Genomic DNA, 21012 nt, shown 5'->3' on the forward strand with positions numbered 1-21012 from the left:
TGTGACGAGGTATCAACGGTTCAATCGTATGAATGAATCCATTTGAAGTTCAACTCAAAGTAAAAAAAACAATTATTTCTTTATTCTTTGTTATTGACCAATAATTGTTCAAAACCAAATACCATCTCGATTGTATCAGTCGGTTTTGTGTAAAAGGAGACATATAGTAAGGCAGGTAACTAGCCAACTAACTTAACGTAAAAACAATTTAATCTGTCATCATCATCATCATTATCAGCCCATATATGTTCTATCGACTATGTATATGACTTATCGATTTTGAAGTCCGAGGTTCTCACCACTGAGCCACCATTTAATCTGTACATATATTCAATTTGTAACGTACCCAATCCTGGTACAACAACGTTGCAAACGAGACAGAAATACGCCAGCACCGGGGGTAAGACAGGGATGGCACCGCGCATCACGCTCGTGTGTTCCACCAGCGAGGCGTCTAGCTTTGTTCTAGTGTCCTGGAATAAGGATAGACTAGAATAAATAAAACAATTAAAATAGAACTGAAATGAATAAAAGAGGGTCCGTAATTCGATTCTTCCGATTTTATTAAAGGTCATATTTTAAGGAAGTTACACAGAATAGATAAATGATTTCAGAACTTAAATGAGCAAACATAGACCTGTATATCCACTCAGGTAATAGATAATTACATATTCATTTATTATCTAGACATGAGCACTTATACTAAAACTGTAGCGAGCTGAAAATTTTCAAACTAATTATTTATCTATATGTATTTATATTCTATTACACTTAGCGCAAAAACTATTACAGTAGTACTAGTCTTATTGAACAGGCGGTGGGCAGAAGCTAGATTTAAAAAGTTAGAATCCCGTCTCATAATGGATTTTTTTTTAATTTTTAAAAACAGTAAAAACAAACCCATTCATCACCCTCGTCGAATAAGCTAGTGTTACGCCTCCTGACATCGGTCAAAACTATCCTCGGCGTTGTTACTTTTGACGTTGATAGCGAATTGTTTGTTTCTAGCGCAGAGCTTATGGACATTATAAGGCAATTTAAACGGACGCTATAAAAATATATAATCCATAAGTGTTGAGCATTTTCATAGGTTATGAATACGCATTAAAATTGCACAATTTGTGCAATGAGAAGGCTTTAATTAACAGCAAAAAATTGGAATTGGTAAAGTAAGATATCAATATAAAAATTAGTTATTTAAAAATTACAAACACTTGAATTATTAGTTACGAGTGAAAATAGAGAAACCGGTATTTTCTATGTACAAAAACCGTTAAACGCTAAATTCATTATTATTATTATGTAAATTATTGGAAAATACTTTAGAAATGCGTTTTCACGGAAAGCTTTCGACACACTGACGTAAATGCACTATCAGTTAATATGTATTATTGACTCGTGCATGATTAGCATTTCTTTTAATCTATAACTAATCAATACGCGTTTGTTTTGTATGTTGACCTTGTATTTGTTTGTTACATTTGCCTAAAAGGGGTCATTCGAATCCTTTCGAACTATCTATCCTTATTCTATCCGTGTCGACTCTTCTTTGTAGAAACTGGTTACCGAACCTCCAGTGCTAACTAATTGCTGTATGTCAGGGGTCATCAATTACCTTTATTAGGGGTCCGTTTTAAAAAAATAATATGACCACCGAGGTCCGGAAAGCAAAAAAGCAATTTAACTATTTAAATATGTTGTATCTATACATATATTCTTAATACACTGTCCGCACAAAATAGGCTGGCGGTTCGGATCCGGATCGCGGTCCGCCTTTTGGTGACACCTGCTGTATGTGATATGATATGAAAATTTAAAAATAGTTTTAAGTCGAGCACGCTTCGGGCCCGCACACACGAATTGGGCCAGCTAGCACCGGGGAAGTACCACACCCCCACAGAAGACCAGCGTAAAATAGTAAGAATGTTACTGTGTTCCGTACGGTGAGTGGGGGAGCCGGAGGCTCGTTTCCTATTCCTTACCCTTTCCAGTCCATTCCTTCTTTCCCATCGTGAAACCTTTCTGAATCCTTAATTTAAAAAATCTGGTAACGCATTTGTGCAGGTTTTTAACCCTAAGAAAACAAATCTTAAATTCCGTACATTTTAGGGTATTTTTTTTTTATGTGAAAGGGCAGGCAAGCGAGCAGACGGGTCACCTGATGTTAAGTGCTCCACGTCGCCCAGTTACACCCACAATACCATGGTGTGTGCGTTGCCGGCCTTTAAGAAAGGAGTAAGCTCTTTTCTTGAAGGTCTCCGTATCGTAAATGTTTGGAAACACTGCATGCGGAAGCTGATTCCAAATTTCCGTAGTACGAGGCAAAACGTTTCTTTTAAAACGAACCATTGAGGATCGCCAAATGTTATGAAGAGGGGGTATTTACTATTATATCTTATATCTTTAAACGAGAAATTCTTGTATATATATATATATATATATATATATATATATATATATATATAATTGGAATCTCGGAATCGGCTCAAACGATTTTCATGAAATTTGGTATATAGAGGGTTTCGGGGGCGATAAATCGATCTAGCTAGGAATATTTTTTAGAATATGTCATATTCGTGTTTTATTCGTGTTTTATCAACTTAAACTTACTTTTTTAACAACTAGGAGGCGTTTGAGTAGTCCCAATTTATTATGACTCTTCCTGACATCTATTGGCGAATAATAATACTATTTTTTGGCGAATAATTAAGTTTTTAAAACACAATTTATAAAAAAAAAAAACAAAAAAAAATACCGAGCAAAGCTCGGTCATCCAGGTACTAGTATTTAAATAACTATTACTATTAAATAAAATTAAAGTGCAGGGCATATAAAAACATTCATTTGTTTATCTCATTTCAATCCATAAAGTTTGTATGAATAAAATATTAACTGAAACATGAATTACATAAAATATTTTTATAAAATATTAAGAGTAAACAAAATATTTACGCAGTCAAATAATGAAGACCTTTCACGCGAGAAAATACTTATTATAGAATATTTATCGTGTTATACATTTATGGTTTGGGATTGTGTTAAAATTTTCATATTTAAAGGTCACCTATATACTATATACTCGCTGCCCTGGTTCTGTTTGAGTTAAATCGAGATTGCGTATTACATAATTCTAAATTATTCGTTTACTTAGACCATTTTTTTGTTTGTAATATTTGTTTTTACGAGTTTTTTCTCTATCAAATAGTGGTATCTTAAAAACACATACGAAAAGTACAAAGAATATTGTTAGTAAATAAACCCATAATTAAAGCTTCAGATTTTCTCGAAAACTATTAAAACTAACAAAGAAATCGCGAGAGTTCCCACGAAGCTAGGAAATTACACCCTTCATTTTATAACGATTACGAAAATTCTACGCTCGTTAAGGCAATGTTCCACTACCGATATACAAGCTATACAATATACACAACATCACTACATAGTATAAAGAAAACTCGCTTCCCGCGTATGTCCCTATGTATGCTTGTATGTATGCATGGTTAGATCTTAAAGACCACACAGCGGATTTTGAGGGTTTTCTTTAATGAAGACTGATTCAGAAGAGGAAGGTTTATATGTATTAACATCTATTTAACTACTGCGAATAAAACGTGTGCGAAGCCGCGGGCAAAAGCTAGTGTTAAATAAGCTACTGATTATATAGACGCTAAGGAATTAAATGTCATCACAAAGACTATTTTTTTATTAATATTTTTAATTCACAACTGCAAAAGTAATTTTTGTTACAACATTATATTCTGAGCTACTCAGGGCTGTACCTGACGCAGAAAAATCTACAAAGAAATATTTTATTTGAAGTTGGTACTTTACGATAATTTGTGTTAATATAAACAAGTCCATATAATTTATTTTGAACGGTGTCGTTAGATTCCTTTTAAATACGAGTATTGGTGGTTTTTTGTCAACAAATGTATTCCTATTACCATTATAAAGTTTGTGTTTATGACGATATGATCTAGGTACTGATGCCCGAGTGCTATAGGCTGCATTCGTTAAATATTTGTTTACCCTAACTTATCTATATTTTCTCTTAAATCATTTAAATCTGGTACCAAAACACAAAATTTTAAAAGTTATATAATATTACACAATTATTAGCAGTTTCTCAAAGTAATTATTTGTTTGTTTCTTTGGACCCCAAGGCTTATGGTGTCGATGGTCGCGTGTGGAGTGGTCAGTTTTGAAATGTCGCAGGGGCGGCGCACGCAACGCACTCAAGGTAGCTCACAGGGTGCGCTCGAAGGACTTTTTAACCATTTTTTTTACGATTTAAAACTTTTAAAATTAGCAAGTCTTTTATTGTGGGAGTCGAGCACGCTTCGGCACGAATTGGGCCAGCTCGCACCGGGGAAGTACCACACCCCCACAGAATACCGGCGTGAAATAGTGGCATGCCACTGTGTTTCGTACGGTGAGTGGGGGAGCCGATGGCCTATTTCCTTTTCCCTAACCTTCCCAGTCCATTCCTTCTTTCCTGTCATGAATCCGTTCCTTTTCCCTTACCCACTAAAGCATGCAGCGGGCAGCGCATTCGCAGAGGCACTACCTTTGCGATTGTTCATGTTGACGGATGTACTATACCTTGCTATTATTTTATGTATTCTATTTCCTTCCTACGTACCTGGGCCGCTAACTTTAAGAGAAATATTTGTTGTTGTTTCTTAACCGATATACGCAAATAAGGTTCTTAATTCATAGCGCGTTTTTATCAGTAAATTTAATAAATATCGTTCTAGTTGTGTCGATGAAGTGAAAAACGTATCTTATACCTTTAAACGAGCAATTCTTGTATATATATATAATTGGAATCTCGGAATCGGCTCCAACGATTTTCATGAAATTTAGTATATAGGGGTTTTCGGGGGCGATAAATCGATCTAGCTAGGATTTTTTTTAGAAAATGTCATATTCGTGTTTTATTCGTGTTTTTTTTTTCCTGACATCTATTGGTGAATAATAATACTATTTTGCTTCGTAGATAGCTGGACAACTGAAATAAAACATAGGCACTTTTTATACCGATATTCCTACGGGATACGGTTAAGCAGCACGCTTACGCGGTTTCTACCGCGGGTCACAGCTAGTACTTATTAATATTGCATATATATAATTATAATAATAATATTATATGTCAAAACAATAGGTACCACAAAAATTATCTCTATCTAATATATAAAATTCTCGTGTCACAGTTTTCGTTGCCATACTCCTCCGAAACGGCTTGACCGATTTTGATGAAATTTTTTGTGCTTATCCGGTATCTATGAGAATCGGCCAACATCTATTTTTCATCCCCCTAAATGATCAGAGTAAGGCAGAACAGCGTTTGCCGGGTGCAGCTAGTAGATATATAAAATTCTCATGTCCCAATGTCAGTTCCCATACTCCTCCGAAAAGGCTGAACTGATTATCATGCAATTTTGTATGCATATCGGGTAGGTCTGAGAATCGGCTAACATCTATTTTTCACACTGCTAAATGATAAGAGTAACGCAAAACAGGTAATGCCGGGTCAGCTAGTTTTCTTTTAAAATTCAGCAATACCCGTCTCCACATAACACACTAATATATTAATGTAAGAGTTTGTTTGGATGTTTGTCCGTCAATCACTACTTAACGGATTTTGATGAAATTTTGTATACAAACAAGAAATCTTGATCTAAATCTTGATCTAGTAAGCTATATAACTCACCTCTGGCGGCAAAGTGGGTGACAGGCTCTTGTTCTTCGAGAATAAGCTGGTCCGTCTGCTGGAAGGAGGTTCTGTGTTCCGCCTGCAGGCCCCACGGATCCATCGGCAGAGGCGGTTGTTGCAGCATCTGTTTTTATGTATTTATTCGTTCAAGTTAAGGTTCGTAGATATGGAAAATCTATTGTGGCGTGGATGTGAATGTAAGGACTATAAAAAATTAATGTAAATCTTGAAAAATGTATTTGCTAAAGCTGATAGATTAATATCATGCTCCACTTTAGCTGTTATTAACTCATTTATCTGTCATAGAAATTATCTCCTTTTATAATAGGAATAATCCCTAAAAAAATGATTTTTCTGAAAACTTTAATGCAATTAATTCTGTTTACGTTTTTTATTTTAATTTTATCGCCGCTTCTTTTTGTGAATTTCGGTCTATGTATTTTATAAATAATTACTAGCCGCGCCCCGCGGTTTCACTCGCGTAAGTCCGTATCCTGTAGAAATATCGGGATAAAAAGTTGCCTATATGTTATTCCGGTTGTCCAGCTGCCTACGTACCAAATTTCATTGCAATCGGTTCAGTAGTTTTGCGTGACAGAGCAACAAAGACACACACATCATTACAAACTTTCGCATTTATAATATTAGTAGGACAGGATTTTTGTAGCTTTAAAAAGATTGCGGTAATTAATTCATACAGTCATTAAAAAATCACTACTAAAATTACACATGCCAAAGCAAATCCATTTGCATGTGTGTCTCTTCTTCACGCCAAAACCACGTAGCCGCTTTGGATGAAATTTGGCATGAAGATAGTTTAGGAACTAAGAAAGAACATATCATATTTTATCCAGGAAATCTCATGAGAACACGAACTATGCGGGTTTTCCTATGATTATGTAGGCGACGCCGCGGGCCGAAAGCTAATTAGGTACTACATAGGCTTTTGTTATATATGGTATCACTATAACTCACGTGGCAGGCGCCTGGTCGCTTAATATACTGTCTCGCCTCTCAAACTCCCTTTTCTTTCCGCAGCACCCGGTCTCAGTTACGACCTGCGACGACGCGACCGGCGACGACGCGTCCATGCGACGCGCCGGCTCCGACACGTCGGCGACACGACGTCGCTGGCAACATCCGCAGAGGATGTCGCGCAGCTTGCGCTTGCGTTTCGTTTCCGTCTCGAATTCTATTGTCGCCGTCTGTGATAACCAAAAAGTAATATTTATATTAAATATGGAGAAGATAATTATATTAAATATGGAGAAGATAAAGATTAGTGTATGCTTACCATTTTTTGAAGATCACAGTCTGTCACACTATTTATATCTTATATGTTATCTATGTAGTATAGTTCGCTACATAGCGATAAGGCCGCCTTTATTTTATGTATTAATGAAATGCAATAAAGAATTATGACTAACTTACTTTTCCCGCCGCGCGTTCAACTTCACCTTCTGGAACCTTCTTTTTCATACAATTCATGGAACTCCAAAACTTCTTTTTCCCATCGTCCATCTCGCTTTCTCCTTCGGCATCTTGCTTTGCGCAACAAGAACAGCACGCTTTGCATTTTCCCACCAATCGGGCGCATATGTTTGGTTTTTTCTCTGGTTCATTTTGATTATCTGTTTCGTCTTCTGGTTGTTTATCTTCTTTCGGCTGACGGTGCGCTCTGGCCGGTGGTTTTGGCGTTGTACTTGTGCTCTGAGGGAATCTGATTTAGGAAAAAGAAGTTTTAATAGGAAAAATGTGGGGCGAAGCTGTATTTATAATATTTGATAGCATTAATATGTGCATTGGTTTGAAGAGATTGACTTCAGAGTTTCGTGATGTAATTTATCTGTGTTGTTAAGGTCCAGAAGCGCTTAAAAGGTATGTACATAAATGTTTGAACAGAATTTTCATAATCAACACTCAATTGAAGATACGACGTACAAACATTCCAGCGTTCATTCAATATTATAAAAAAATCTACTTTGAGGTTATGCCTCTAGTTAGAATTCTAACAAACAACTAATCTAAAATTAAATTTAAAACACATCTTTTAAACAAGAATGACATGAAATGTGCACGATAGCATGCCAAATATTTTATTTCTTTCAGTATGTATTTATTGTTTCTTTTTATAATTGCATGCATGTTATTCGAGATTTATTTTATTTTTTGACGACGTTTGTATTAATCTCTGTTTATGATGAATTATTTATTTTATTTAATTAAAACACAACATTGTGAACACACATGCATTTTCAACAGCATAACTGTTACCTTAACAATCTCGACTGACCCACGTATCTAAAGAAATAATTGTATTAAGTAAGTAAATAAATATAGTATAGAATATTTTTTACATTAATTGACGTAATATATTAATTTTTTCGGTTATAATTAAATTTTTAATCCAATAAAAAGGTAATTAAATTTGAATCCAAAGATATTACATATTTTGTTGTCCATCATCGTCACCGTAGCGCTTAGGCAACAGTTCGTTTGGCAAAATATAAACAGTTCTGTTATGAATCATTTTCGAACATCACAAAAACCTCCGTTCACGAAATGCAGATAATAAATTCAACTGTCATCTGTCAAATGCACAAGACGGTTTCGCGCCATTTTGTAAAGCGACGGTTGTAGCAAGCGGCCGAGGTCGGACTGTAGCATGAACTAATTTCTTAAGGGTCGTGGTTGAGCCACAGGCGATTGTTACGATCTGTTAACGTTCGAATAGTTTCATAATAAGGTTAAGGAATTCTATTGTACCCTAAGTTACGCGTATTTTTGAGGTTAGGCATGTTCTTTTTTAATTAATGTGACAGCTTAATGTAATTAAGGACTTTGGCGTTCAATGTCGGCTTAATATTAAATATTTATATAAGGTTGTTTATAGGTGACCTGTTAAATTTTATGCTCGTGTTAGAGATTTTTCATAAATAAAACGCGGTATAAACCTGGTTATTCATTTTTTTCGTGAATATAAAAGAATCAAAAAATTACGAGATAGATAAAAGGCATCGTTAATCAAGCTTGAAAATTGCTAAAGTCATTCATTATTTATTCAGGTAACTGTTTATTCTTGGTTTATTCTGTCTGTTGTCATTTAGGCTAATGATTTTCTTATATTCTAAACATGAGGAGTACTATTTTCATACAAACCCTAGAATGTTTTCGTAATATGTGACTTGCATTTTTGGCCCAATAGGCCAATTTTTACGCATCGGAAATTAGTATACTTATACGGATAGGGGTAATTTAGAGTAAATTGACCTCAAAGATGTTATTATGAGTCATTTTTTGGTAAACCGAAAATTGTTAAATCACCTGGTATAAGGACTACATAGTAATTGTGACTCAGTTATCAGTAGTGAGTGTACCACTGGTTATAATAGTTACTACGTAATTTACTACGAATGTTAAACAGTTCTTCATTGGGCATCAAAAGTGGTAGCAACATAACTTGAATTACTTTTTTATGTATAACATGTTTAAAGGAGCCAAAAAAATGAGACGTTTATGTTTTGGCAGAATCTTATTTGAAACTTTATGTTGGATATGTTTATAGTATGAGTTAAAAAAATAAATACGTTTCATTTACTTACAGAAACATACACTTAAAATACATTCATATTACAATTATTTAATTTACAGCATTTTTAATGAATTAGGCCAACGCACAACTATTAGCGACATCTTGCGGGGACATTTGGAAACTGCTCAAATACTTTCTACAATTACAAACAACGTCCTTAATATACGTCAAGGGTATTAGCATATTGGCGAATACATTTAACACGCAATGTTTGACTGGACCGAAGCTAAGCGATCGATATAAAACTGTGAAACAGTGGAGTGTAAGATTGCTTTAATTTTATATTCATGCCATCTGTTGGTGAGTTGGTGATACACATGTAGGAAGAATTAAAGTTGGTGGTCAATAAAAATTGATTTATTTTGTTATTATTTTAGATTTCCCAATCAAAATTTTTAGTAAAATGAACTGCTTTTGTAATATTTTTTTTATATTTGTACGGTGTTATCGTGAGAAAAGTATTTTATAGACCTGAACTATTGCAGGGGAATGGCTATTTCTGGGAGAATAACTAAAATGGAATCTAACTTCCCTTTCCACATTTCTTTAAGCTCTAATTACGTAGAAATTGAATAGAATGATTACACCATGCTAATAATTATGAGGGATTATTATAATTAAAGAGTTTCACAACTTACCCGCCATTGCTGTGTGCAGATTTATCAGAAAGCTCGTCTGCCTTCTTCACGTGTATTGTTATTTTATCAGCATGTGCAGGCAAATTTGAATTTTGCACTTCTAAATCTGGTTCTCCTTTGACTAAGGTCTCGTTGACTTTTTCTATGTCACTCTTTATCTCCTGTTTCTTTTCACTCACAACTTTCACTAGGGGCTCAATACTTTCTTTAACATTAGCTTTTAGTGTATCCTTAGGTTCCCCAACTGGTGTTATTATACTGTCAACAATTTTTGTAACTTCAGAACGAATTTCTGCAGATGTTTCGTCCGCTTGTTTCATTACTTGATCTTTCACTTCTGTTATTTTGATTGAAGCTTCATCCTTCACTTCTTCTACATCTGCTTTTATTGTGTCTTCAACTTGTTTTATAATCTCTTTATGTTCCCTTACTTTACCTGCAGACGACAATATATTTTCTGTAGAGATTTCAGGCTCCTTTAAAATTTCTTCTATTTTTTGTTTTACTCGTTCTAATTGAGGGTTATTATAAGGAGGATGTAATAACTTCAGTTTAACATTATCTTCTGTAAATAATGTTTTCTCAGAATTTTTATGCCTTGGTGGGCGTTTTTCTTCTTTTTCCATTTTCGATTCGACTGTTTCTTTTATTTCGGAAGTTTCCTTTTCTTCTTCTTTTACAATCAAAGAATCTTTGGAGCTGAGTCTTTCAAACATACCTTTTTCTCGAGCCTTTTCAAGAGCTGCTGGCAATTGATTGGTAACAGTAGCCACTACTTCTAAAGGCTGAGATGTTATTGCAGCTGTCGTCATAGACACTACGTTTTTCTTTGTCAAGATAACGAGTTCACCATTTTCATTTAACATTTTATCATACTGGGTCTCATTATCCTGGGTTGTTACTTCATCCCCATTTTTGTTTTTTACAATATCTACACTATCTTTGCTACTTTTTGATATTTCTTTTTTATTCTTGTCGTCACTGCGTGCCGTTTTTCTACTACTTGTAGTACCAATGACGTTTATTTTGTTAGTCGATTTTGATTTATCACTTAGATCTTTTTTGCTATTAGTTTTCTGTAGGGGTGGCTTGTCATTTAAGTTTTTTGTACTTGGTGTCCTTGATAAGTTTTTAACACTATTTGTTCTACTGACAGGCTTTTTTGGCTCAGTTTTATTTGGACCAGGTTTTGTTGCCGCCTTGTCAGAAGCAGATTTAGTAATGGGCTTTGGAAGATTAGGTTTATTTTCACTTTTATTCGTCACCCGTTTATCTGGACTTGGATCTCTGCTGGTAGTTCTGCTTGTCTGTCTAGAAGTTAATCTAGACGTCGCAGGTGTGTTTCCAGTTGTTTTTACGGGTTTCTTTTGTATAGCAGAAGTCTTTGTAGGTGGTTTAGCGGAACCAGGCTTAGGGTCGTCTATGGGGCTTTTACTTGGCGTACCGACTATAGGAGATAAGCGTTTAGCGTTTATTAATTTGTTTGATGGAGGTGGGCCATTTTTGGCGGGTGAAATTGGTGGTTTACCTTTAATAAGAGATGGGGCAATGTTCAAGTTTTGAGTACTTTGTATCGCTCTTTTATCATGAATTTGACTGCCAATTCTAATAGTTTCATGTATACTACTCGTACTATTTGATATAAATCTTTGATTCTTATTTAAGTTATTGCTTACTGGTTTCATTGCCCTACTTCTGGAAGGAGAAACAGAATTTTGTCGTTTGGGTATTTTTGAATGCTTTGGGGAACCATTTTTAGATTCTGGTTGTGATCTAGATATTGATCTCACTCTAGATCTGTAAACAGGTTTCGTACTATCACCATTTAATAACTCTGAACTTCCTCTCACACTTTCAACACATAAAATCGCAGACGGTGAATTCGATCTTGATCTAAAATTAATTTTGCTCGGTGAATTACTTCTTGAATTTGTTCTAGAATTTACAACACTTTTCACTTCACCTTTTTTGTCTATTAGTCCCATTTCTTTAAGTAGCGCAATCTCCTCTTCTTTTCTCTTTTTCTCTGCTTCTGCTTCATGTTTTTCTCTATTTATCTCACTAATTTCTCTAATTTCTGCCATGTTTTCTTTTAAAAAATTTCGTGGGGAATGTGGTCGATTTGGCAGGGGTTGTGGGAGCAACGTCGCAGTCTGCGCCATCTTCTCTGTCTTCGATGAGGAGTTGGTTCTTCTTCTTGGTGGGGAACAAGCCCTTGAGTTGGCAGCAGAGGTTTTTGGCGTATTGTGCCGTGATGTTTCTTCACGAAAGCCTCGACCTGCGAAGGAAAGATTGAATTCAATAAACGGTTGTTGATTACTTTTGTTGTATACTAGATGAAAAAAATCTATGAAAATCTCAATGATTAAAGAAGTTGTACATTTGAAATCTGCAATATGAGCATAATTACCAGCTCTTTTGATCTAGACTAATGAATTTAGGGTATGATGACCAAGAATGACCAATCGGTCATATTTGACTATTACCACTTAAGTGATCATCTTATCAACATATTTTATTAATTACAATCACATAAGTAACAACGCCCAAATTATTTTAGGCTGTGACTTTTTCATATTTAATTTCCTACACAGAACATTAAAGCTTTAGTCAAGTAACATTCTTGTTTACCCATAATACTATGGATATTGATATACATCAATGAAAATAAATGATGAATTACCTTTGAAGGGCGAGACTCTCTCAGGTTTGATCTCAACAGGGAGCGAGCGAGGACTGGCCGGGCGCGATGTGGGAGGATCAGCTATTATCGCGAAGGATTTCTCTCGCTTCCTCTTTGATATAGGCACCGTTCTGTAATTGTTATATTAGCATTACTATAGAATTCTATGGAGTATAAACAGTTAGATTTTGAACGTTTTTTTTGTCATTGCAGGCACATAGCTAGTGGTTCATTACTGGTAAGCGATCACGACCGTCCATGGACCTTCCCAGAGGTAGTGCCTCTGAGAATGCGCTGTCCTCTTTTTTTTAAGGGGTAAGAATTGACGACTGGAAAGAAGAGATGAACTCAGATGGGTGACAAAAAGGAAACGGTCTAGAGAACCTGTAATGGTAAGTGACCTGTGGCAGGTTGGAGATCTAAAAATCTTGTGTTTTGTCTTGGTAGAAAATTATATTTTGAGGTAGAGTAGAGGTAGAATATCTTTGTTTGTGTTTTAAATGACGTTTAAACGTATTTAAGTTTTTACAAATGTGGCTCTGATCGTTTTTATTATTACGTTATACATTGTTGACTTCTTTTTAATCACAGTACATATATTACGGTCAAAGACCCTGAAACCTTTATGGATATGGCTCTAATGGAAACGCTCACAACAAGCTGTGGTAACTAAAAATGCCACGACGCGATTGGTTTACCATAGCACGATATGTAGACTTTTCAGGCAGGATTATCTACTTGAAGCACTTTGTAAAATGTCAAAAAAATTGAAACTAAATTTCTTATTATTTTAAGTATATATGGTAAACCATTTAGAGCCACCACACGCATTCTCTGTATCATATAACTATATGAAATATACTGTGTCATATACTCGTTACTATTAAAACCAGCTTTTTGTTAGAACGCGTTTTCCCTAGTTATAACTAGTTGTAACTTAATCTCTTTGTTACAACAAATACTAACTAGGGAAAACTAAACTAACTTTTGGTACAGGATAAACATGTAATTCACCGTGTGATCTGTTATTCCTTGTTTGTACGGTCGAGCGTGACCATGAGCACATTTGAACATCTTTACCTATAAAATCTCTATTGCCATATGCTTTTAACTTTATGAAACTGTATTGTATCGACTTTTGATATTTAGTTATAGTCATCTTGCGATAATTTAAATAACATTTTAATTTTAGTATAAACAAACAAAGAAGTGATGTGAAGTTAGGTATAGTTTTTTGGAAGACTGCAGGTATTATTAATTTTGTAAGACGCGCTTGAAAAGGTTGTTGTTATGATCTTTTCAATCTAAATAAAATACATACCTAACGAAACGAATATATTATTAAACAAAAAAAAAATATGTCTTACGAAACTAAATATTCAATGAAATAGGAACGAAAGAACGTTTTATATTCCAATAATTCCTTTAAAACAATGACGGATATGCGTGTTGAAATAACTGTTAAATCCTTATTCCTATTTAAAACACGAATATGGAATATTTTGTCGCAACATCTCGCAAGGACGTTGATCAAATTGAGGCCACCAGCCCCCAGCAATCGTAATAACCCATTTCTACCAGCTCAAGGGTGTTTTTATATTCACTATTTATGACTCTGATAATATTTTGGTGTAATTTTAGAGGGTTGTTTCTTGATGTATATTGTATAATCCCGTTGGATGGGTGTCGGAATTACGTGTTAATTTTTATTTGGTACCTTTAGTGTAAGTTGGGGGATGAATTTGTCAAGAACATTTTAATGTTTATCTGTAGAGATTGTTTAATAGATCCTTTAAGTTAATCTCAACAATAACCTTTTTTCAATAAATTATTGTTTAAATGTTGCCTTAACATTGTTATCCGTAACAAGTTTAGGTATTCTTTTCGTCAGTAGCCTATATTCTTACGATGTGAAGTATCAAACTTATACCGACAATTTATTTTTTCCAAATATCTGTCAGGTGCAAGTTGCAATAATTGCACGGGGAAGGCAGCATCACTGTATAATTTTAAAATAACGCTTCGGCACGAATTGGGCTAGCTTGTACCGGGGAAGTACCACACCCCCACAGAAGACCGGCGTGAAATAGCATTCTGCTGTGTTTCGTCCGGTGAGTGGGGGAGCCGGAGGCCCATATCCTTTTCTTTACCCTTCTCAGCCCTTTCCTTTATTCCTATCGCCAATCCTTTCTTAATCCTTTCCCAAAAAGTCGGCAATCCATTTGTAAAGGTGTAAAGTCTGCATTAGACGTTACGCCTCTCCAAATGTTCATGGGCGGTGGTAACGCTTACCATCGGGCATCCCACCAGCTCCATTGCCGACTGTAACATAAAATAAATAAAAAAAAAATAATAAAAAATCTGACCTAGCACCCTCCCCTTTTTTTCCATGTTATACGTATAATGACTCTATGAATCACTCTATCTATTAAAAAAACCATCGTAATCTGTTAAGTAATTTTAAAAATCTGAGCATACAGACACACAGACGGCGGAAAGTTTATTTTATACTATGTGACTATAAACTATTATATTATTTTCTGTGATAGAGATTTGAATCTGTGGTCTCGCATAGTCGTCGCTCCGTTGTAAATAGCATGCCTTCATATATTCTTAACTCGATCTTTCTATAACACTTATTCGTAAGTTGTCGTTAAGATAATTACCTTGTAATTGCATATAGGTACTGCATGCATAGTGCGTGAATGGTGTTTGGTGTGTGATGTAAAAAGTAAGCGATAAAAAGCCTAATTTCTAGCCTTATTCATAGCCTATGTTTTTTGATGGTCCATCCAATATAATTAATGAACGTCTCATGGATTACAAGGAATTTGGAGTTTAAAATTGAAACGTCATGTAATAAAATCCTATGTTTCATTGGACATTCGTTTTATCGTGAGAAATCCGAGCGATAGTAGTCACAATAAGTAGCAATTAAAAAAATGCTTGTGTTAGGCGGTTCCAAATATGATGTGTGATAAATGAGAAATTCATATGTACGTCAGCTTTCAAATATACATACTCATATATTTTTCAAATTATTCAGGTAATATATAGATAAGTTAATGAGATGTTACGAAATGTATTGTAAAAAGATTTTTCTACAGACTTTAAGTTAGTTTTTAAAACAATAGAACAAAAAGTGAAGTGGCCTCAGTAAGTCTCGCCAGTAAAGCATCCATTTTGCCATAATTGATACTATTTTTTTTTTAATTTGATCCAGAAATCTCCTTAATAAAATCGCTTCAGTCTATGCCTTTAACGTTCCAAGCAAGCCACGCGTGGCGAGGGAAAGCTTCAGAGGCTTCCATTATCTTTACGACGGTAGTTATACAAATTCATATAAGGTAGCTGCTGCCCGTGACTTCGCTTGTACTTTTTCCTGGAGCATTCAGCAAAATTCAAGCTTGTTTCAGTGAAAATTTTCATGTGTGAAATATCCACATCCACATGTACCTATATAATTTGAGTTTTTTGCTTCGGGACTGAAATTTAGTCTATAACAGCTGAAAAAGCGCCCTACACATCGCTTACATTAAAAAAACTATAAAAAACGTATAATATGATCACATGAATAAGTTTTATTGATTCATCGCATCGGTTAGCTTATATGTACATAATATGCTTCCAATAAAAATTGAAGGTATACAATAACGGAATAAACAATACTTGAATAAAACGAGTGACAAATCAAGTGAAATCGTAGAAAACGAAAATCAAACAATTCATAACCACAACCACATTTGAAGTCGGTTAAATTGATGCATCGATGTGGTGTCAGAAAGCATGAAGCTATAACCGCTGATGTTTAAAAAGAATTTACCCGACTTTACCATAAAAATAGAAAATCCCTTTTTGAACACGCCTAATGCCTTCTGTCAAAACCGTGGAATAAAGGAAAGAACTGAGAAGAGGATGGGAAAGGGATACTACTAAGAGATGCTACCTACTATTTCACACCAATTTTCTGTGGTGCTGTGGTATCTTCCCCTCTCCAATTTATGCTGAAGCGTCCTTCTCCCACCATTGATAAATAACCATTAAATTTCTAAATGGATGTTAACATTCGAATAATATGTTATTAAACCAGATTATTGCTGATTCTGTGGAAAGTAGAAATATCCACCCGTGATCCCGCCTCAGCAATCGAATTTCTTCTAATCTTGGTTTCATGTGCCTAAGGGACACCCCAAAGGTGGTCAACAAAAAGAATTAAAATGATCCAAGAAATACTGGATCTAACGTATTTCTATTTATCTTCCAATCGAAAAAGGAGGTTATCAAGACTGCTTATGTGTTTGTTCCCTCAGAGCTTTCGGCTCTAATGATCTCTTTTTCAATTGAAAGCTGGTGCCATCCATGAAATGGTTCCCAACTGACAATCTGACGGCAAGGAAAAATACGAATAATGGGCGGCTTATCACATCACAAAAAATGATCAGTTACTTATAATTGGGATAGAAAAATATTAGCGGCATGGAAAATATGGGATGGGTCTATCAAATCTCATCTAGCAGGTTACACAAGAGGAAGGAGGATGTGGGTTTCACAATAACTCATAACCCACTGACTGCATTAACAATGCGTATGCAATGTTAAGTTATTATATTCGTTCGTTATAGTTTAAGAGCTAACTTAAACTTAAATCACTTTTCTAATACTATATTTCTACGGTCTCTTTAGTTATACTACTTAAAGTGTCCAAAGAGAAGATTCTGAATTCGAACCCCGGTGATAAAAAAGTTCGACTGGCACAAAAAACCTTAACCACTTATCATTAATTTTATATGTATTTGTTCAAATAAACGAAAGGATATATTTGTTGATATATTATTATAATTCAGCCTATACGCTTATTGTGCTTTAAGCATACAAATTCATATATATCTTTGATATAAAATACAATAAATTATATAGATTGTGGTAGTCGAGCACGCTTCGGCACGAATTGGGCCAGCTCGCACCGGGGAAGTACCACACCTCCACAGATAACCGGCGTGAAATAGTGGCATGCCACTGTGTTTCGTGCGGTGAGTGGGGGAGCCGGAGGCCCGTTTCCTTATCCTCACCCGCCCCAGTCCATTCCTTCTTTCCAGTCGTTAATCCATTCCTTTTCCCTTACCCCAAAAAAGCGGGCAGCGCATTCGCAGAGGCCCTACCTTTGCAAATGTTCATGGGCGGTGGTGATCGCTTACCATCAGGCGAACCACAAGCTCAGTTGCCCGCTATGACATAAAAAAAAAAAAGATAAGCAAAAGCGTCTCAGCTATTGCTGTCCAGAACTCGAGAGTATCAGACAGCAAATTATTATAAAACTAAAAATAATCTTTTGAAAAAATGTTTAGATACTTTAATTACATTTTATTTATTTATTTTATTTATTAGTACAGAAAAAAATAACACTTTTTTACAATAATCAAAGTTTTAACTTACATTGAATTATAACTTTACTACTAAAAATCATTAACGTTACTCCTAATCTTCACTAGCTCTCGCACTATGAGCATGCAAATCAAAAAGTTACGAAAACTCATTGTTTCTTAGTACGTAGTGGTCCGTGGGCTCCTCTCTTCTGTGGGACGTCTCTCAATGTATCATTATTAATGTATATATACTCGTAGATAACAATACAATACTGTATGTCTATTGCATTATATGTATTTATATGCTTTTTATGTAATTGAAGCTTTGAGTGACTTAGTGTAAAACTTTTATATTAAAACCACAGATAAAATAATACGATACTGGATATTTTTAGGCTTTTAATCTTGTCAACCGTTTTTTTTTAGGAAAAACAGTTATTATAAATGTTTTATTACAACTTAAAAGAGCAACCAATGACACCTTTAAAGTACGAATCTCGAATTTATTTATTTGCTTCCCGATAACTTGTATAGAATGCCAGAACTAAAAAATTATTTTTATTTCAAATAAATTGTAGCCTAAATGTTAATCCGTCTCATCATATAATATGATATGTACATTTTATATGAAAAAAAGATGGCCGTCATTCGATTATTTTATATTTAAAGTGTATAAATAAAAGGTGTCATTGACCTGAATGTGCATTGACATTCCGTTAGACAAATGATTGTCGCCCACTAGTGGAGATGTATTAATTACATCATTACTATTTAGTATTGTGGGCGTGGGCGTGGGGTTTGTATAATCTATTTTGATGATAGTTTGTTAGACTCGAGGTAACACGTTCGAACCTGGGATTCTGAATCTACTTCCACTAATCTTAATAATAATATATATAAATTGTTTGTCCGCGATGGACTACAAAGAACCAAGCTCTCTTCAGGAACAATCTGTTTTGCTTATCTGTCAATTAAGATGACAAATAATATATATATTTTTTTTACGTCATGATCGGCAATGAAGCTGGTGGGTCGCCTGATGGAAAGCGCTACCACCGCCCATGACCGTTTGAAGAGGCGTAAGGTCTATTGCAGACCTTTCGCCTCTACAAATGGATTGCCGACTTTAATTGGGAAGGGATTAGGAAATGATTGATGAGAGGAATAAAGGAAAGGACTGGGATGGGTAAGGAAAAGGATATGGGCCTCCGGCTCCCCCACTCACCGTACGAAACACAATAGCAAGCTATTATTTCACGCCGGTTTTCTGTGGGGGTGTGGTACTTCATATATCATTATATGCATACGTTGAATATGATATCAGTTACTCTATCAGTCCGTCGAGAAACTGGCCCTAAAAAAACAAATTTTCGTTATGATTCACTAAGAACATCGATATAATAGTTTTAACCGAGCTTTGCCGCGTATCGTATTCATAATTCACACCTGATACGTTATTGTATTATATTATTGTAACGCGAATTGTTAAATATAGAAAGAGACTGACGAACTGGTTTATGGTGAAACAATTTTATGACATTGAAGAATTTATGACATTAAAAGAGAATTAAGTAGTATACGTAGCAGGACATTAATGTTAATTTAATTTTTGATTTTAATATTTGCACACCCAAACTTTGGGTAGAATGTATTAGCCGCAGAATATTGTATAAGATCTATAATTTGTAACTACATTCTTGCAAATAAATTTAATTTGAATTTGAGATATTGCGACTCGTGGAGCAGATCGCGAGGCATTCAGAGCGGTCGAATCTTTATATTTAAAGCTATTCTAGAGGTGTGTACCTAAAAACATTTTTATTGCAAGTTAAATTTAACATCATTTGAAGTTGTAAATAGAAGTGTGTTAGGTATTATAGTGGTTAAGGTAACGGCTGAGTCGACGGTTCGCACGGGAACATCTATTACTTAAGCTAGCGAATTACTTTAGCGCGACGTAATTTTAAATTTTCATGTTAAATAAGAAATTCTTTGAAAGAGTAGAAAAAGTTTTCACAAGGCGGGCTTTGAACCCGCGTCCTTTTGTGCATTTTTTTTTATTCTTTCAAAATTTCTCATTTATAAAGCATTTCAATGCTATTAAAACTAAAAATTACTTGTTAAATAAGACTAATATTAAATTCATTAATTTTAAGCACTTGCATAGTCCAAGACTTTATAATTAAAGTATTTTTATAAGTACATCTAGTTAAGTTTTTTTTTGGGGCCTCAGGCTGTGTGATATATAATTTACGCATATGTTTTTTCTTTTAGATTTATTTATTTACAACAAAAACAGATCTTCATACACAAAAATACCCACTTATTTACATAATATAAAACAAAGTCGCTTTCTGCCGTCTGTGTCTGTATGCATAGATCTTTAAAATTATACAACTGATTTTGATGAATTGTTTGTAGATAGAGTGATTTATATAGAGATATTAGAAAAAAGGGGAGGAAAGGGGATTTTATACTGAATTGAACGCGTGCGAAGCCGCAGACAAAAGACAGTATGAGTATAAAGCAGTCTAGATGCTTTTTGTTTATAAATAGTTTGACTAGTTATGTATTACAGGTACCTGCAGTTATATAGGTATTGCATTGTTTTAATAAATCTTACATAATAACCAAATATTCGTTCACCAAACGTAACGCCAACGCTTTCTAACCACTATAATTGCATAAAAACATTCACTGTTCCGACTTAGCTTATCAGTTCCCACATTTATTTAGATTTATCAAAACAGGTTCCAAATATTTATTCTTAATAACACAAACACGCTTTGATAATATAATCAACGAAATTATTTCACTTGCTTTTATAGGTACTTAATATACGTAAGAAAATTAAATAATTTTCTTATATATATAGTATTAAATAATACTGGCAATCTCAATCACAATTTTATGTACTATTCAATTTTTCTGCTGATGTCTATAAGTCTATACCTAGTCTTGCCATAAATATTGTAATAAAGAAAAAAGAAAATTGTTAACTGCAAATAACATTTATTACT

The 21012-nt window shown here is 34.6% G+C and overlaps 1 protein-coding gene across 1 annotated transcript in view; it reads right to left on the reverse strand.

Moving 5' to 3' along the window:
• LOC119836054 (protein stum) overlaps window positions 1–21012 on the reverse strand; it is a 45256-nt gene that overhangs the window by 1753 nt on the left and 22491 nt on the right. Inside the window, exons 3-8 of the mRNA XM_038361265.1 lie at window positions 12630–12760; window positions 9947–12224; window positions 7148–7436; window positions 6692–6921; window positions 5714–5840; window positions 347–473 (exon numbers count right to left, since the gene is read on the reverse strand). Coding sequence (XP_038217193.1) covers window positions 347–473; window positions 5714–5840; window positions 6692–6921; window positions 7148–7436; window positions 9947–12224; window positions 12630–12760 — 3182 coding nt within the window. The remainder of the gene's footprint in view (window positions 1–346; window positions 474–5713; window positions 5841–6691; window positions 6922–7147; window positions 7437–9946; window positions 12225–12629; window positions 12761–21012) is intronic.

This window comes from Zerene cesonia, chromosome 22 (assembly GCF_012273895.1).
Source record: "Zerene cesonia ecotype Mississippi chromosome 22, Zerene_cesonia_1.1, whole genome shotgun sequence".
Taxonomy (NCBI): domain Eukaryota; kingdom Metazoa; phylum Arthropoda; class Insecta; order Lepidoptera; family Pieridae; genus Zerene; species Zerene cesonia.